The 17,677-nt window shown below is 35.4% G+C and overlaps 3 protein-coding genes across 7 annotated transcripts; 1 reads left to right on the top strand and 2 right to left on the bottom strand.

Annotated features, from left to right (window-relative positions):
• Nucleotides 1-2,177: 2,177 nt before the first annotated feature.
• Nucleotides 2,178-4,590, bottom strand: LOC104727194 (cyclin-D4-1-like). Of its 2 annotated transcripts, none has more exons than XM_010446229.3 (6): nt 4,146-4,590; nt 3,764-3,850; nt 3,575-3,673; nt 3,274-3,478; nt 3,006-3,133; nt 2,178-2,451 (listed from the first exon to the last, which is right to left on the bottom strand). In XM_010446229.3, exons 1-6 carry the CDS (start codon nt 4,416-4,418, stop codon nt 2,302-2,304), a joined length of 942 nt encoding a protein of 313 aa, XP_010444531.1. In that variant the 5' UTR covers nt 4,419-4,590; the 3' UTR covers nt 2,178-2,301. The 2 variants fall into 2 exon arrangements, with proteins under 2 accessions (XP_010444531.1, XP_010444529.1); XM_010446227.3 differs by having other exon boundaries at nt 3,265-3,478; nt 4,146-4,577.
• Nucleotides 4,591-8,589: 3,999 nt separating this feature from the next.
• LOC104727193 (14-3-3-like protein G-BOX factor 14 kappa) lies at nt 8,590-10,995 on the bottom strand. 2 transcript variants are annotated; one of them, XM_010446225.3, is made up of 4 exons: nt 10,148-10,995; nt 9,767-9,889; nt 9,020-9,136; nt 8,590-8,882 (listed from the first exon to the last, which is right to left on the bottom strand). In XM_010446225.3, exons 1-4 carry the CDS (start codon nt 10,631-10,633, stop codon nt 8,862-8,864), a joined length of 747 nt encoding a protein of 248 aa, XP_010444527.1. In that variant the 5' UTR covers nt 10,634-10,995; the 3' UTR covers nt 8,590-8,861. The 2 variants fall into 2 exon arrangements, with proteins under 2 accessions (XP_010444527.1, XP_010444528.1); XM_010446226.3 differs by having other exon boundaries at nt 8,590-8,876; nt 10,148-10,791.
• Nucleotides 10,996-11,754: 759 nt separating this feature from the next.
• Nucleotides 11,755-17,541, top strand: LOC104727192 (uncharacterized). Of its 3 annotated transcripts, none has more exons than XM_010446224.2 (21): nt 11,755-12,115; nt 12,426-12,479; nt 12,562-12,697; nt 12,812-12,897; nt 12,980-13,128; nt 13,228-13,484; nt 13,580-13,885; nt 13,960-14,047; nt 14,137-14,242; nt 14,348-14,619; nt 14,699-14,819; nt 14,902-15,126; nt 15,211-15,401; nt 15,501-15,668; nt 15,763-15,868; nt 15,963-16,097; nt 16,199-16,351; nt 16,441-16,641; nt 16,753-16,947; nt 17,034-17,105; nt 17,197-17,541. In XM_010446224.2, the coding sequence occupies exons 2-21, from the start codon at nt 12,444-12,446 to the stop codon at nt 17,347-17,349; spliced, it is 3,156 nt and encodes a 1,051-aa protein (XP_010444526.1). In that variant the 5' UTR covers nt 11,755-12,115; nt 12,426-12,443; the 3' UTR covers nt 17,350-17,541. The 3 variants fall into 3 exon arrangements, with proteins under 3 accessions (XP_010444526.1, XP_019088721.1, XP_087328809.1); XM_087472683.1 differs by having other exon boundaries at nt 11,786-12,236; XM_019233176.2 differs by having other exon boundaries at nt 12,562-12,897.
• Nucleotides 17,542-17,677: the final 136 nt, after the last annotated feature.

Raw genomic sequence — 17,677 nt, 5'->3', positions numbered from 1 at the left:
CGTACCATTTTCCGAAATTACATAAGGACATGAAATTGTCTCTTACTAAAAAATATTTTCGGGTTTGTATTTGCCTCTTGTTTTGTAATTTTGTTAGATTAGTTTTTCTAATTTAATACAAAGAGCTGAAAAATAAAAGAGAAAGTTATATGTGTAAAGGAAAAGCAAAGGTTGGAAAAAGTTTAGAAGCTATATATATAACTTTTAGCAACTTTTTAATTAGAAAATAATAAATAAATATATTTCTTGGACAGTTGAATGACTATGACGACTCATTATGACAAAGCCCAATGATAGAATTATAAATGTTTATTTGTTTTGTATTGTTGTCTTCGCTTAGTCCACTGTCCAAATAGTTGTTCATTTCAAAATTTCACACAAACAAACACATAATAATTTATATTATAAGGTGTACTGCGTCAGTATCAATTCTGAATGTGGACGTACGAATACATTCATCCGGATCCCAAATTGTCCCTATAAACAGTAAACACCAAGATTTTTTAATTGATAGGTCAGCACAAAGCAAGACAAAATTATAGCTAGCTAGAAGAATATGCAGTAATAATTAAAATTAGTAGTCACGAGAGGTGTTTACTGACAAAGAATAAGTTAAAACTAAGAATTATTAGCTTTCCAACATAAGTACACAACTTAAAATGAAATATTGTGAGTTACTACTATTTCAGATCATAATTATTTTTACAAAAGTATTTTTACCAACTCGCATTTGCTGGTTTATAATTTACGTTGGTGTATCTTAATCCACGCATTTTAAGTTTTAATATATTGACTTTTTACTGGTAATAACTTTTTACTTAAGGCCCGAAAGATTTTATTGACTTTTTACCCTATTCAAGTATTCAATAATTTATATCATCGCTAGTATGCCATGCGACAATGGTAGGCCCAAATGATTAAATTTAATGAATCTAGCATTGGCCCATTACTCATTGTTACAGATCCTACAATTTTACATAGGCATGCAAATTTGAACCGAACTGAGTTGTCCGAACCGAAATTTGGGTAAATCGGTTCGGTTTCTATTAATTAAGTAAACCGATCGGAAAAATTTTAGTTAGACTCGGTTAACCGAGATTTTTGGTTTGGTTCGTTTGAACCGAACGGTTAACCGAAAAAAAGAAAACCCTAAAGGTAGCCGCCATTGCCTCTTTGATTTTTCTTCATTCTTTGATATTTCTTCGTTATCGTCCTCTTCTTTTTCGATTCATCATCATCTTTCTCGGTTACGATTCTTCTTCCATATATTATCATCTTCATCATCTTTTTTTTTGTGCTGCCTATTCTTCTTCTTGATACATCATCTTCTTCCTTTTCACAATTCATCATCATCATCTTCTTCCTTATCTCGATTCATCATCATCAGCATCTTCTTCCTTTATCTCGATTCATCATCATCATCATCTTCTTCTTCTCCTCGTCCTTATTCTTTAACTTCGATACCGCAAGCTTCGGCTTCGAGATTTCGCCGCCGTTGCCTCCACATCTCCACTCGTGGTGGTAGGGTTCTCCTTCTCTCGAGACAAATCTCAGATTTTTTTTTTTTTTTGGGCCATTTTTTTGGAAGCCCAACAATCAAAAACATCTTTAGCCCAAAACTAATAAACCAAAATAACCGAAATAACCGTCACCGAATCGAACCGAACCGAAATCTTAGTCGGTTTGATTCAGAACAGCTTTCAATTTCTAAAATAACCGAAAAACTGACATAACCGAACCGAAATACCCGAATAAACCGAAGTCGCAGGCCTAATCGCTTTTTACACCTTGAGTCCAATCATTTTTTCTGTCTTGAATATATTTCGATAAAAGAATTGGGATTTTGGAGTTTTGTTGTAAGAAAAGAAAAAAAAAGGTATAAAAAACACAAGCTCCTTAAAAAAACAAGTTTGTACTTAGATTTTTTTGGTCTCTAACGTCACCTTTAAAGTCAAAGACTTCTGTTCGTGGGCCCAATTATAAGCCCATTAGGCTGATGCGCGCTTTATAATTATTACGACACCGTTTGGAGAAAAGTCAACTCCTAGCGCGCTCAACACAACCGATACAGTTACTTTCCCGCTATATTTATTTGGCGGGAACTAATTAAAAAAAGCTTTCATCTTCGTTTATTTGCTCAGAAGAAATAAACCAATGCTAGATTAACAAAATACATATTGGAATTGAAATAATTGTATTTTTATTTATAAATTTCTCGCTTTAATTATTTTTCTCTTTTTCAACCTCTCACAAGACATCATAATAATAATAATGATTATAAAAAACAAAAAAAACAAAAATTTAAGAAAGGTGTGTATGAGGAGAAGAAGAAGAATCATGAGCCTTAAAGCTGAAACAACAAGCTGATACTTCTAAAACCCCATTGGGTGTTTGTGAGCATAAGCCTGAGCCATCACTCTCTATCATTTCCCCAATCTCCTTCACTTTTTCCTGCAACAGAGTTTAAGGAATAGAAGGAACCACAAAGTTTAAAAACTTGAGAATTTGTTTTGTCTCTTGAACACAAACACAGATATAAAGATCTCATCAGCTTTTTTGGGTGTAGGAAAGAAAAGGATCTAAATGGAAACCAGTTTGATATTTTGGATTGCAAGACCAAATAAGAATCACAACATGTTTTGTGGGGGCAGTTTGGTTTTAGACGTGACATGAGTGTGCAGTGAGTGTGAGAGAGAGAAAGAGTCACAAGACACACAGCTAGAGAATAATATAATTTAAAGTGGTCATTGGTCTATACGCTCCACTAGTTTTGGAAGTCAAAGGATTCAGACCCATAAACCAGTTTCTCTCTTCTTCTTTTTTCACCTTTTGGAAATATAATTACACATGTGTATGCAATGAATAAGTTAGTGCACACACATATACAAATAATTGTGTCATCTTTAATGATTTCAAACTTCTCCACAACTGGCATTTCCTTGAAATTGAACTTTATATGTGTGTTTGATATTAAAAAATAGATTTTTTGGTGGATTGTTAATTACCTTTTGAAGTAGTGAGAAAAGAGGAGAGAAGGAAGAGTTGTCAAAGTGTACTGTGTGCAGTTCTCCGGAAACAGAAAGTGCCACAGCAGCAGCAACTTCAGAAGGTCTAAACTCCAAAAAGTCAATACCTGCTCACTCGACACAACCACCATTTTTAACCCAAAATCATAAAAAGCAAAAGTAAAAAAAAAAAAAAATACAAAACCCAAAAAAGCACAAAAACAAAAGTGGTCAAGAAAACAAAACATAAAGAAGAGACCTTTTTCACCTTTGGTTGTGCTGGCTATCACTTGTAGTGATCTAGATATCAATGTGTTGGATGGTTCTTGATCACATTTACTCATCTTTCTCAAGAAATATCTGATGTATGAGCATGGAGTTATTGCTCTTAGTCTCCATTTCAATCTGTTCAACACCAAAAGTTCCATTCTTTGCACTGATTTAGCCTCAAACACATATTGAGGATCTCCAACCTGTTTCCAAATGTGATCAAACAGCAATCGATTAACGAGATTATCGGACTGAAAAGACAATTCAGCGACTTTTTGGGGGTGAGAGAGTTATAGCACCTGAAGATCTATTAACGTTGGGACTTCAGTTTCTTCAATTTTGGCTGCCAATGACAAACAAGCCACAGCCAACAACTGCAATATCCAAACTTTGCCACTCTACAAGTAGAATCATAAATCAAGAACCTATAGATGATGAAGAGATAAAAAATCAGTTTCAATCTACTTGTTGAGTTAATGTGAACTTACAGGCAAATCATGAACCGATAAGAATCGATCCAAGTAGTTCATTGACAAGCAAAAACACAATGGTCCAAACTGGTGTTCTTCACAAGCCTGTCATGTATAATCAGAACAATCATCATCTATCAGAGATCTAAAAAATCTGAGATTAAAGTGAATCTAATGTCAATTGAGGTGTGAAAGATCGGAACTTGAGCATCAGATTCACAGATTTAAGACAAAAGCTCTCTACATAAGCCCCTGCCTGATCTAAATACATAGTAGCATACTCTTCATGTTCAGATCATTCATCAAAAAGGAATGTGCTTTTTTTACAATTTGAGCTGATAAAAGATGAATTTAAAACCCGAATTTATGAATCCGAAAACAAATTGAGTAGAAACGAGACCTTCCAAATCCAATTGAGGGCTTCTCTTCTTCTAACATTCAAATCCAAATCTCCACTTCGGAGTCTCTTGATGTAATCATCACTTGGTAAATGCTGCTTCTCCTTCTCCACCATCTCTCTGATAATCTCCTCACTCTCCTCCGATTGGAAAAAACCCATCTGAGGAATCGAAATTTCAATCGGAGTTTTATCAACAACTATGCCCTTGTCTTCATCATCAACCAACACGTTGGTCTCTGTGCATAGAAGACTCAGTTCTAGATTCTCTGCCATTAGTATAACAGAGTGTTTATAAAAAAATTGATCCTTTTTTTGGTATTTCGATCTAAAAAAGAATTGTATCGTTAGGAAAACAGGAGAAGGATTGTCATCTAGAGAGATTGGGGAAGTGAAAAGAAAGATTGGGTCTTTGATTTTTTTTCTTTATGCCCCTCGTGGGACTGGTGGAAGGGGTTTTTGTTTTGGGGTTGAGGGGTAACAAATTAAAAAAGGAAGTTTTTTTTAATATATATATATATATATATATTTTGAGGAAGTTAAGAAATGTGGTTTTTAGGGTAAGTTGGAAATGTGTGAGAGACATTTTTGAAGATTTTAGAATGTGAATTGACTATCATGGTAACAAATGGTTCCTTCATTGGGAAAATTATGAGAATGTGGTAGGAATTTGAGGTGTGAATTGAAGTGTATGTTGGTTTTATTAGTTGTATTCTAGTTTTTAGATGATGAATCTAGTAAATATCGGTTGCTGGTTTGGTATCGGATCTGGGTTATGTATTTTTTGGTATTAGAATTTCGGTTTTTTTCTAAACGCAGTTAAAAAACTTACATTTCTTTTGTAAATACAAACAATGCTAGAAAGATGTGATCACATTATATGTTATTTTGTATGTTATAAGTTTATTCTTTGTTCTATTTACAATGAATATATATAGTATGACTAATTATATTTATTAAAAAGTTATCTTCTAAAGTAATGCAATTTGATATGTATTATGATATTATTCTTAATAAGGCTGAAGGGTTATTTTGTTTTCTAAAAATCCCATCCAATTGAACAAAATAAATTGACCAAAAAAACTAATGTAATTCATATTTACATGCCATAAGTAAAAAGATGTTTTAAATATGTTTTTGACTAATATCCATCAATAGTGACATTAAACCCATTTTCTCTGGCTGGTCTTTTGACCACTGTTTTTGACTCAAGGGTCACTTTGAGACACAATAATTTCAATAACTACATCATTGCATATGCCTTTGAATGAAAAAGCATACTGTATATTTGTATAAGAACTACGTCATATACTAATTCGCGTTTAGAATATCGTCTCTGTTCGTTACTCAATATGGTCTTAATTTGTTTCTCACACATTAATACATGCATTACGGTCTTTCTTTAATATGGTTTTGGTTTACCCAAAGATACTGTCATGTGTTTTACACCCAACGCACAAGATTAACTATTAAGGGCTTTAATATATACACATCTGTTCTGTTCTCTTGCAAGTGGAGGTCAAGTCTTCGAAGCCAGAACTAGTGCTCTATCACCTCCAACGATTAGTATATTTTCAGGTGATTAGTATTTTTCTTTTATCTTTTTGGATAAACTAGTATTTTGTACCACTTGAAAATAAACACTACGCGACGAGTTGCTTGAGAACACCACACAAAGATTCTTGCTTAAAATTACTTTGCAAATGGTCATCGGGCCATTGGTTTTCAACTCTCAACTACTATGTTACTCATATTATGGAATGAAACATTAATTCCTTATCATTTTAACAAAGTCCTATTTTGTAGGAAGAAAATAAATATGAAACTGTAATTAGAATGGTAGAAAGAATGACTAAGATGCGCACCAAAAAACCCAGCCTTTCCTTTGTTTTCTTTTTTGGTTCCGACTACACACAGCTTTCTAAAATCTAGATTGAATATGTTTTGGAAACTGTAAAATATAGTGTTTATAAGGAAGGATAAAAAAATTGTAACTACGACCGCAAACATGTTTGAAGATCTGGTTTGATTAATCGTAATAGATATATAAGAAGAATATCATTTTACCAAGTTGCTTTTTTTCTTTTGTTGGTAGTAGTAAGTATAGTAATAACGTGAATTGGCGATCACGTGTGGGCTGTTAAACTTTGATGTTTTTTACAGTCTTTTATCTTTTCGGCGTAGAGCGGTGGAGAAGAAACAAAAGTTTTAAATATCGAAAGTAAAATATGAAGAAGTTTTTCGAATTAAACTAAAAAGACTCGCTCTCTATGATTTTTTTTTTCTTCATGCATGCAAATGCCAGACAAAAGTGGTCCAAGTACACTTTTAATGTTTTGCTTGTTCTGAGATTCTAACTTGTAGTTTCTGCCTCTCTCATAATATATATATTTTTTTAATTGTGAATAAATAATTCGTGTTTTATGCACGCCTATGGTCAACTTTGTTCGAGTGGCCAGATGGTTCAACTCCGAAGTTTATGGCTTTATTATTGGGTAGGATTTATAATGTAGAAAGGTCGGCTAGGAGAGGAAGGCACACCGATTTTGATATCAGACACAGATCGTTATTACTAACTTGAACCCTAATCTAAAAAAAAAAACTTGAACCCTAGACCGATTATTACTAACGTTAATCATTTTTTGTGGGTTACGTCCATTGATCGTGTCGTTTTTGGCAATTAGATTGGAGTTAATCATTTATATGTGGGTTTCGTCAATTCGTCTAAGCGATCGTTTGGTCTTAATCGATTAGGGTTCTTTTTATTTATATGTGCAAAAACCGATTAGGTTGTAGTTAGTAATTTTAGTGTTTCAACTAACTTATCGTTTGGTCTGGGCGAGTAGTTTCGTTAGTCATTTTAGTATGTTCGTCATTCCTCTACGCTCGCTAGCTCACACATCATACACGCGCATACAGTCTACATTTACATATTCACCCTTAAGTTTTATACATACACATAACACATCTACACACACCTAATATGATGCATATATACACACGTCACCACTTTTTCAACCACACCGGTAGGCACTAGGCACACATCTATACATCGTAAAAAAAAAAAAAAAAAAAAAACATGTATGCTACAATCGTTTACATACTGGGTAAGGGCATCTTTATAGAGAGAACAGTTTAGGGTGTTCTTAGAATATAAATATTATGAAAATAATATAAAATTAGTAGTTAAGAAGTTAGTTATTGGGAGAATATAAGATCATAAAATTTAATAATATAATATTCTTACATATTATAATTATAAAAACTTATAAAATAACATTTAAATTGCAAACTTATAAAACTTTTACTAAAATTCAAAATACAATACTAAATTTTTATGAAACAACAAAAACATTAAAGATAAAAAAAAACATATTATTTAATTAAAACACACAAACATTTTATTTAATTAATATATAGTTTAATGTCCAAATTTATTCTATATATTCTCAATCAAATCCTCTTTTAATTTGTGAAAAATTGTTTGCAAAAAATTGTATTCATTCACAGCTTGCCACATCACCGCCACATCACCTTAGAACTGAACCAAGATCAGTTTTACATCAAGAACTAAAAAAAATATTCTAAGTCACTATTCATTATTTTTCTATTTTTTTGAGTTAAGAACATCTCTCATGTTCCCCTATAACGATGGCCTAACCATCTGTTTTTTTAGTTCTTCCGCTTGTCAACAGTTTTGGTACATGTAGTATTAGTACCTTTTACTTTAAAATCCACAAATCTTCTTAGACAAAACCTTTCTCTCTGTGCTTCTCACAAAAAAATTAAAAACCCATTCTATGTCCGAGACAAAACATACATAGATTAGCTAGTTGATCCCACATCAATGAAGTGAAGACAAGTCAACATGATATATATAATTGAAGACACACATATATAACTAAAAATCAGTTTACTAAACAAACTAAACAGATCATCTAAATGTTTGGCGAACTCTCCACAAAACATGTTCGAAACAATGTAATTAACAGATAAATCTCCATAAAACATGTTCCAACTAATCACGTCAGATCAATACGGGAGATCAGGAAATTCGTAAGTACGCTCAACTCTTCATTTTTTTCTTGCTCACAAACGCTCGAGATCAAGGAAAGTATTATTTGATTCTTTTTTTTTGCCATTTAATCTGTCTTATTCAAGTATTATCCTTTATCTATTTGAAATGCCATCACGCACTTACTAGTCATTCTTCCATTGCTTTTAATCTGTCTGCATAGATAATTCAAGTAATCTATTTATCTTAAGAACATCTAATCTGTCTTCCATTGCTTTTTCAATCATTTAAATATTGGTCACTGTAGACTAGTAAATTCACATTTCAAAACCGTAAACTTTTCCACTCATAAAGTGAAATAATGTTTTCTTCTGTTTAAAAGATAAACGCAGCGTTTCATCAATCTGGAGGAACTCACAATCCAAGCTAAGATTTGGGACACTGTTACTCGTTTGAAATATATAAATTTTTGACAAAAAGAAGCAAATATGAGGGAGGATAAATTAGAAAAAAAAAGAAAAAAAGAAACAGAGTTGGAACAGAGCAGCAGATAACACCAAAGCTGTGCACATAAACTGTCATAAAAGAAACAAACTTTTTTTTTCGACAAGTTTTACAGAAAAGGGGGGGTTTTAGGGTTTGAACTCGATTATCGGTTATGGTTGCAGGAACATGACATAACCGTCTTTTCTTCCATTAGACCTTCAGGCCTCATCCATCTGCTCCTGAATAAAGCAGTCGATCATTGAGTTTCAAGGTGTTATTATCCGACTAGTCTTATAAGAGTATCAATGATAAACACTATGCGAGTTTCTCATGACGAGATTGAAATATGGAAAGAAAAGTATAGGATAGGACAAACCTGCATATCGGAGGTCCAAAGGGTTAGATTGTCCCTAAGCAACTGCATGATGAGAGTACTGTCTTTGTATGACTCCTCTCCCAATGTGTCCAGCTCAGCAATGGCTTCTTCAAAAGCCTACTCAGGTTATGAATCAACAAGAACAAGTTAGAAATACAATGATCTCAGATATCTTCATAGTCTTATTGTATATGAGATGTTCCGGATTCAACATGCACTCAATGATCAGATTCTACACAATCTCGTATGCATAATGTATGAAAGATCTTGTAAAGCCTTTGTCATTCTACTGACAAAAGGAATAATTTGGTTAATGTGAAGAAGCGTATGGTCAAAAAAAGGTCTATAAAAAAAGAGGGACTTTGCAGAATGTCTTTTCTTTAGAATCTCTCTTGTTTATTAAAAAGAAGTGGGTCCGTTCAGAAAGGAAGAAAGAGTTACTTTTTATAAACAAACTTCTCTATTTCTGGTACATACATCAGAACTCAATTCAAATCAATCCAACACAATGAATGCAACATGGGGCCACTAGGGGGGCGGGGGGGGGGGGGGGGGGGGGAGTAGTCAAACAAGTGGTCAGTTTAGTTACTCAAAATCAAAAACACCAAGCAAGAAAAACAGAGAAAGACTCCCAAACCCAACTTAAAACAATGATTAATCTTTAGAACCAAACAGAGAAACTGCAAACTCTTTCTCCTATAAAAAAAAAAACAAACAAGAAGTTTAGAGGAATGAAGAAAAGAGTACCTGTTTGGCCATGCTACAAGCTTTCTCCGAAGAGTTGAGAATCTCGTAGTAAAACACTGAGAAATTGAGAGCCAGTCCCAGCCTGATCGGATGTGTAGGTGCTAGATCAGCTATTGCAACATCCTTCAAACCAAAAAAAAACACACACATGAATGAGCAAACATATAAGTGTCTTCCAAGGGAAATTGAATAATACTCTCTTTTAAGCAAAAACTGTAAAAGTTGACTACTTTAACCGATTTGATCAATACAATAGCTCACTTTACCTATTATGTATGTAACAACTTGATTACAGATTGACTAATTGAAGTAATCTCAGAAATAGGATCAATTCACAGTAGCCATAAAGAGATTCAAGAAATCAAAAAGTATATATTATACCTGAGCAGCTTTGTAAGCGATCATGGTATCTTCAGCAGCAGTCTTCCTCTCATCACCAGATTTGAACTCGGCGAGATAACGATGGTAATCTCCTTTCATCTTGAGGTAAAAGACCTTAGACTCACTAGTAGTAGCAGAAGGAACGAGATGCGAATCAAGCAACCTGAGGATTCCTGAACAGATCGAAGAAAGCTCAGTCTCAACCTTAGATCTGTAATCCTTGACTAGCGACACGTGTTCTTCGTTCTTCCTGCTCTCTTCCTTCTGCTCGATCGAAGACACGATTCTCCACGCGGCACGGAGAGATCCAATCACGTTCTTATACGCGACGGAGAGAAGGTTCCTCTCTTCAACGGTGAGTTCACCGGCTGGTGTCGCCCCACTTACGAGCTGTTCCATGAACTGAACCATCTCTTCGTAACGCTCGGCTTGCTCAGCAAGCTTCGCCATGTACACGTATTGATCTCTGCTTAACGATGTCGCCATTAGAGATTAAGAAAGATCTCAGATTCCTTTTTTTTTTTTCTTTTCGATTTCTCACCGGAAAAAAAAAAAAAGAATTTGAAATCGGAGGAAATTTCTGGAAAGACAGAAGAAGAGGAAAAAAAGAAATTGAGAAGAAGAATAAAAAAGCTCTCCAAGCTGCTGAGTCATAATGAGCTGTAGAAAGGATAATAACTCTCCTACTCGCGCGTGAGTTATAATCTCTATTGAAACGGCGCCGTTTGCATGAAACTAGGGTTAAGGGCGTGAAGAGTAGGAGGCGCGTGGCTAGGGTTTTGTGTTTCGATAAGAGCAAGTGAGTGTATGGACGAGATAATGCGTCAGCTTCTTCCAACCAGTTGACACTGTTCAAAGTCAATTCTTGTTTGTAACATGGGCTTTTTTATAATGGGCCTTTTGAAGCCTGTTAAAGCTAAAAATTTATATACCTTGCTGGCTAAGCATATGCGTGTTTTCGGCGTGACCTGGACACAGCTAATGCGGTCGGAGAAAAGACATATGAAGACAAGAGAAAGGTTCTTCAAGTTGTCTCAAATTCTTTCGGTTGATTATTTTAACTTGTTGTCAATAATAATAGTACTAGTAGAGAATTCTTTAATTGTTGGATTAATTTGGTTCCATTTTTCAATATCATTAAACTTTAAAACACAGGATCAAAATGTATTTGTCGGTTTGATTTGATTCATTGTGTTTCAGTAAATGAGAATTGATGAAATTTATATGCTTTATTACTTGTGTATATTATTAGTCAAATGAGATCATTGAGATCCGGCGCAGGACATTTGTTAGACACAAAAAAAAAAGAGAGTTGGTAATCAAATTGCGACCACGAAATCTAAAGAAATCGATTACCCATCCTTTTTTTTTTTAAGTTGTTTAGAACATTTTGGTAATATACTAAAAAAAGATGGCATTTGTTCATAATTTATAACAAAAATATTGGAAAATGAATGAAATTAAAAAAAAGAAAAAGAGGAGTAGTTTGAGAGATACACGCGCGGAGAACTTTGCCGTTATGGAAAAAGGGCGTGTAATCCCAGTTGACACGTCAGATTTACCACCAGAGCGTATTAAAGTCTCCGTCACCGTTAATTGACGTCTCCATCAACGCCGTATATATATTTTTTTCCCTTTGTTGGCGCAAGTTTTATTAAGAAAAAAAGGAAGATTAAATAAATAAATAAAAAAAAAGGAGAAGAAGAAAAATTTTCATCGATCTCCATCTTTTATTTGCTAAATCCACCATTCTCGTTATCTTCTTCACTGGGAATTTTGAGTCCAATGATCGTCGTCACTACCGGAATTTTCCCTCCGCCGTAGTCACTTTGAAGAAGGAGAAAAAAAGTTTTACCAGTTGGATTCTACTGGAGTTTGTTTTTTTTTTCTGGTTTCACACTTGTTGACTCCTTCACTGGCCAAACAAAAGAAAAAACTCTCGGAAGAGTCTTCTTCATAGGGAAGAGTGTAAGTAAACTAATGCATTACTATTTCCCGATTTGATGAGTAGATCGATTCTTCAATTTCGTGAGGTTTCCGTTCACGATTTCGCTATTACTTTCATGTGGATTTCGTGGAAGAGCTAAAAGTAATTCTCATTATTTTTTTTCCTTCTTCTTCTTCTCTTTGGCCGTTTCACTACTACAATTTCGCTTTTGTGTATCCTTCGATCCGTTTTGATTTCGTTTCCAGATTAATTTCAGTTGCTATGTTTTAGGGATTTCAGTACAGAACTAAGAGATTTCTGCATTTTGATGATTTCTTCTGAACTTTTTAGGTTAAAAGGTAAGGAGCGATGTTCAAGGAAGCTGGCTTAAGAAGCTTAGGAGAGGTTTGTACTATTTTGTTTTCTTCTCTGTTCAACAGTCTCTATGATTTTGCTGTAACCATTGCTTGTTTTGAGATGGTTATAGGATGTTGTTGGTTCGAGGTGGACTATTGGTAATCGGAAACTGGATGCTAAGTCTGCTGCCAATACCAATTCTGGTCATCCTTTTGGATTTAAGAGTGCGCCTCCATTGTCCTCTGCAACTAAACCCGCCGCTAGAGGTAATAATAATAACTATGGTGGCTCAAGTTCAGATGAAGAGACATTCGAGAGGCAACACTCACCTCAAGATTATAAAATTCATGTTCGTTTGCCTCACGTATATAATATGGCAGCTCAAAATGGACTTGGACGTAATGGTGCAAAGGTCTTTGGTGCTGATGAGTTTTCAGACTCAGCTACAAGCACTGAAGTTTCATATGTACTTGCTTCCCCCCCCTTCTGTCATGTTTTCTTTTAAAACCTTACTGTCTTGTTCTCTGATTTGATTATAACTTTTACAGGAAGCAGAAGCTTGTGGTGTGCGGAACAATGTATCTTCCCATAATGAATGTGAAAGAAGAAATGTTGAGGCTGGAACTTCAGGAAGGCCCCAGAACGGGACAATCACTTCAACCAGTTCATTGCCTCGTTTCCCCACCTTTCATGCCAGGTTGAGTTTCTTATCTGATTTATATATTTTGTTGTCTTGTTTCTTTTCTCCCTCTGTCATTTATTCATTTCTTTCATTTTTTGTGTGGTTTGAATGCAGTGAGCAAGGTCCATGGTCTGCCATGATTGCCTATGAAGCCTGTGTGCGGCTATGTCTTCATTCATGGTCAACAGATAGTGTCAGCGAAGCTTCTTACTTCCTGAACAATGAATGCAAGATAATGAGGAATGCATTTAGTTTGCAGAGGTTTTTTCTTCAATCTGAAGAAGAGTTACAGGGAAAGGGACCTTCTGAGTTGGTTACCGAGACATCTGCTCCAAAATCTAAGAAGACTATTGGAAAGATTAGACTCCAAGGTATACACATTTGTATTTCTTTTCCTCACACTGCATTTGACCACTTGTAGAAATTTCAGTAGTTGTGCTTACAAGAGTATGATTTTTTTGTACAGTTCGTAGAATTAAAATGGGATTAGATCCACCTCCTGGCTGTAACATTGCAACACTAAAGGTCTCCAAGGAAAAACTCGATGTTGTTCGTCACCATATTGAGGAACTGAATTCGACTTTATCTTCTGGCTGGAAAGCAGCCAAGAAAGTTCATGTCACTCCCCAAGTTCCTCTTAATGGTTCACTTTCGCGTCAAAGTTTGGCTTACCTGCAGGCTGCTGCTCGCTACCTTAAGCAGGTTTCCAAGGCCGTTAAAAACGAAATTGTTACATCTCACACTGGACCGCAGACTTATGAAGCAGTACAAGGTACTGCATCATACTTTGGACATAACTCATTGGTCTTATACTGGTCATCAATATCTGATTCTTTCTGTTTTCAGAAACATATTCATGTTCATTGAGGTTAAAGAGCTCTGCTGAAGAGGATCAAATTAAGACGCAACCTGGATCCGGCGAGACGTTTATTTTGTATGTGCCCTTCTTTACTCACGTGATCTTTTACTAATCATTCTTTCTACTCCTTTTTAGGTGATCTTAATATTCTTTTTTTCTTGTAGCTTACCAGATAGTCTTGGTGATGATTTGATTATTGAAGTTCGAGATTCGAAAGGGCAACTTCTTGGCCGTGTCGTAGCTCAGCTAGCAGCTATAGCTGATGATCCGGTAAGATTCTCTTGCTGTCTCACACGCATTATGTTTTCATATTACTTATTCCGTTAGACAATGAAGCAGGAGATCTTATGTTTTCTTCTGTTCTTTGTGAAGCAGAGTGACAAACTGCGGTGGTTGCCAATATATCATGAACCAGAGCATGAACTAATTGGGAGAATCCAACTTCAGTTTAGTTACTCAAGTAGTTTAGATGAAAAAACTAAGTGTGGGTTGGTGGCAGAAACTTCAGCGTATGATCTTGTCCTAGAGGTGGCTATGAAAGAGGAACGGTTTCAGCGAAGAAATTTATTGTTTAAGGGACCATGGCATTGGATGATTACTCGATTTGCATCCTATTACGGCGTTTCAGATGCATACACTAGATTAAGGTAATCCTTGAGTGACTAAGAATGGTGTGTTTAAAATTCATTTTGTGGTAATTAAGCAATGTTTTGTGAGAATTTGCAGATATCTTTCTTATGTCATGGATGTCGCATCGCCTACCAAGGATTGTCTTGATCTGATTTATGATTTTCTATTCCCCATTATAATGAAAAGCAACTACAAGGCTGTATTGAGTCATCAAGAGGTGAGTTAGCTAAGCTTTGTTTATTAAATTGTTTTTTCAGTATTCAAGTAGCTTACTTCAACTTTTGGTCCTTTTTGGTCAGAATCGATTACTTGGGGAAATTGACGAACAAATTCAACAGATTCTCGCTTCAGCATTTGAAAATTATAAATCACTTGATGAACTGTCTTTCTCCGGGATGAAAGATGTTTTTGAGTCTGCTACGGGGACTCCAGCACCTGCTATAGAGTCAGCTGTCAAGCTCTATGGTCTTCGCAATGATGTATTAACCCCCGAGGCACAGTTGAAACTCTGCAGATATTTTCAGGTATTAATCAAACTTTTTATCTGTTTCAGAACTATCTTTTCTTAAGTTGTATATGTGATTCATCATCTACGGACACCACTTCAGGCTGCTTCAAAGAAGAGGTCAAGAAGACATTTATTGGAAACAAATGATTTACTTAACAACCGTAGTGAAGGTGCACCAGTTGATCCCATGGCGCTTCCAGCTTCTTATCAAAAGATGAAGTCTCTCATCTTGAGCCTTAAGAATGAAATATCCACTGACATAGCGATCCATAACTGCAACGTGCTCCCAAGGTTTGTTTCAAACTAAGTCAAAGATATGCAGTACATACCGGTTTGCTTCTCATTTTATTTTATCTTTCTAATGATTTCTCTCTGTTAACTTTTGAACAGCTTTATAGACCTTCCAAATCATTCAGCGGCAATATATAGTGTTGATGTCTGCAATAGGCTCCGGGAATTTCTTCTCGTATGGCCTCCTCCTGGACCATCACCTGCGGTTGTTGACCTAGTTATAACAACCGCAGACTTTCAGAGAGATATCTCTAGCTGGAACATAAAGTAAGTTCACTAACTAATTTTTAACTTACATATTGTTTTTTTATACATTCCTGTGACGATAGGCACCTAAATATATTGTCTTGTCATGTTGCAGTCCTATTAAAGGTGGCGTTAATGCCAAGGAGCTTTTCTATTCATATATCACAACCTGGATTGAAGAGAAACGACGAGTTTTATATGAACTCTGCAAGCTAGAGACGGTACTGATCATGCAAATGAGTTCTTCCAAGTTTGATCATAAACTGTAGAACGTAGAACATTCTAAGTACATTCTATCTGCTTTTCACTTTTCAGTCAAAAGCATGTGGCGAGATTCCGGGATTGACTTCTCCTTTTGTCGATGAGATGTATGAGAGACTCAATGGGACACTTGATGAATACGATATCATCATTAGACGATGGCCAGAATACGCAATATCCTTGGAGAAAGTAAGTGGAACAGCAAAGACTTCTTTTAAGTCCAATCACATGTTATGTTGTTCTTTAAATAGATCATAATCTTAAGTGTTGCTGTTGTTTCATGGAAAAAGGTTGTAGCAGACTCAGAAAAGGCAATAGTTGAAGCCATGGAGAAACAATTTGCTGAGATTTTATCTCCGTTAAAGGAAAGTAATATATTTGGCCTAAAAATTGTCCAGAAACTCACCAAAGGCACGCCTAATCCTTATTCTGTTCCAAAAGAGGTATGTTGCTTATTGTAATTTTGCAAGTTTTGTTTTTTGGATGTAAGTAAGAGGAGAAGGCATTGACGCCATTTTGGTAAAATTTTCAGCTTGGAGTTCTTCTTAACTCAATGAAAAGAGTGCTTGACATTTTACGGCCGAGTATAGAGAACCGATTCAAATTGTGGAATTCATATATCCCTGATGGAGAAAACAGAGTCTTGGGAGAGCGGTTAAGTGAGGTGACAGTATTGTTAAGAGCCAAATTCAGAAGTTATATGCAAGCGCTTGTGGAGAAACTCGCAGAGAATGTGTGTACTCTCTCTATTTATCTTCCAAACAAAAATTCGATTTTCTTCTGCTTTTTGTTCTCACCGCAAGCTTTTGTTAACATCAGTTTCTTGATTTTGTTATGTTAACAGACGAGGATACAAAATCAGATGAAGCTAAAGACCATCATCCACGACTTGAGGGAAACCACAGCAGAACCGGATGTTAGAAACAGAATGACGACATTGAAGGATTTGCTAGACAAAACTATCGATCATCTACACGGTGTTTTCTTACCTGATGTGTTTGTGACAATCTGCAGAGGAATCTGGGACCGAATGGGAAAGGTTAGAAGCATTATTACATTTCATTACACTGGTTGTTTTTCTCTTATGCAATTACCTTCAATGTTCTGTTCTTTTTGTATATCCAGGATGTGCTTCGTCTTTTGGAAGATAGGAAAGATAATGTGACTTGGCACAAAGGACCGAGAATCGCAGTTTCTGTAAGTATTGTTTGAAACCCTTTCGGGAGCTGTAATAATCTTTTTTGTTGTTGTTGTCTTGTTTTCTGATCTGATTCTTTGGTAAGTTTAGGTTTTAGATGAAATATTTGCGACACAAATGCAAAGCTTGCTTGGAAACGCACTGAAGCCAGAGCACTTGGAGCCACCAAGATCAATGATGGAGCTCAGGTCGATGCTATGCAAAGATTCTACGGATTACAGAGAAGGAGGCTACAACTACTAGTGAGCCGGTGAAGAATCTGGTTCTTTTTGTTTTACTGTGTTTGGTTCATTGGTATGGTATGTTATGGAGAAGTTTTGGGTTTTGCCAAGCGCAAATGTAGTTAAAAAAAAAGAGGGGTTAAACAGAGAGTATAACTGTACTGTATGTAGTAAAAAGTTGAAAAAAAAAAAAGAGACTCACATTTTGTAACAACGGACGGAGTTCGAATCTCTCAGGTCGTTGACTCTGGTTAAAAGACAGATAAGAGACGGTTAGAAAAGGCGCGTGTTAGTTGGGCACAAACCAAACTACGGATACATAAAATCAAATGAAAAGAGAGAAAAAACAA

Source organism: Camelina sativa, chromosome 11, assembly GCF_030686135.1.
Source record: "Camelina sativa cultivar CO46 ecotype springtype chromosome 11, ASM3068613v1".
Taxonomy (NCBI): domain Eukaryota; kingdom Viridiplantae; phylum Streptophyta; class Magnoliopsida; order Brassicales; family Brassicaceae; genus Camelina; species Camelina sativa.
Note: the sequence above shows the minus strand (reverse complement) of the source record. Positions and strands in the feature narration are given on the sequence as shown.

Bases quoted from the DNA above. Each gene is read 5' to 3' on its own strand.
- LOC104727194 (XM_010446227.3), bottom strand. From the start codon at position 4,418: ATGGCAGAGAATCTAGAACTGAGTCTTCTATGCACAGAGACCAACGTG. The intron at 3,479-3,574 runs GTGCTATAACTC...ATTTGGAAACAG, and splicing joins CAACGTTAATAGATCTTCAG to GTTGGAGATCCTCAATATGT. The intron at 3,134-3,264 runs GTCTCTTCTTTA...TCGAGTGAGCAG, and splicing joins CACAACCAAAGGTGAAAAAG to GTATTGACTTTTTGGAGTTT.
- LOC104727193 (XM_010446225.3), bottom strand. From the start codon at position 10,633: ATGGCGACATCGTTAAGCAGAGATCAATACGTGTACATGGCGAAGCTT. The intron at 9,890-10,147 runs GTATAATATATA...TTTGGTTTGAAG, and splicing joins TCGCTTACAAAGCTGCTCAG to GATGTTGCAATAGCTGATCT. The intron at 9,137-9,766 runs GTACTCTTTTCT...TAACCTGAGTAG, and splicing joins CTTGTAGCATGGCCAAACAG to GCTTTTGAAGAAGCCATTGC.
- LOC104727192 (XM_019233176.2), top strand. From the start codon at position 12,444: ATGTTCAAGGAAGCTGGCTTAAGAAGCTTAGGAGAG. The intron at 15,869-15,962 runs GTACTGATCATG...TTCACTTTTCAG, and splicing joins AACTCTGCAAGCTAGAGACG to TCAAAAGCATGTGGCGAGAT. The intron at 16,948-17,033 runs GTTAGAAGCATT...TTGTATATCCAG, and splicing joins TCTGGGACCGAATGGGAAAG to GATGTGCTTCGTCTTTTGGA.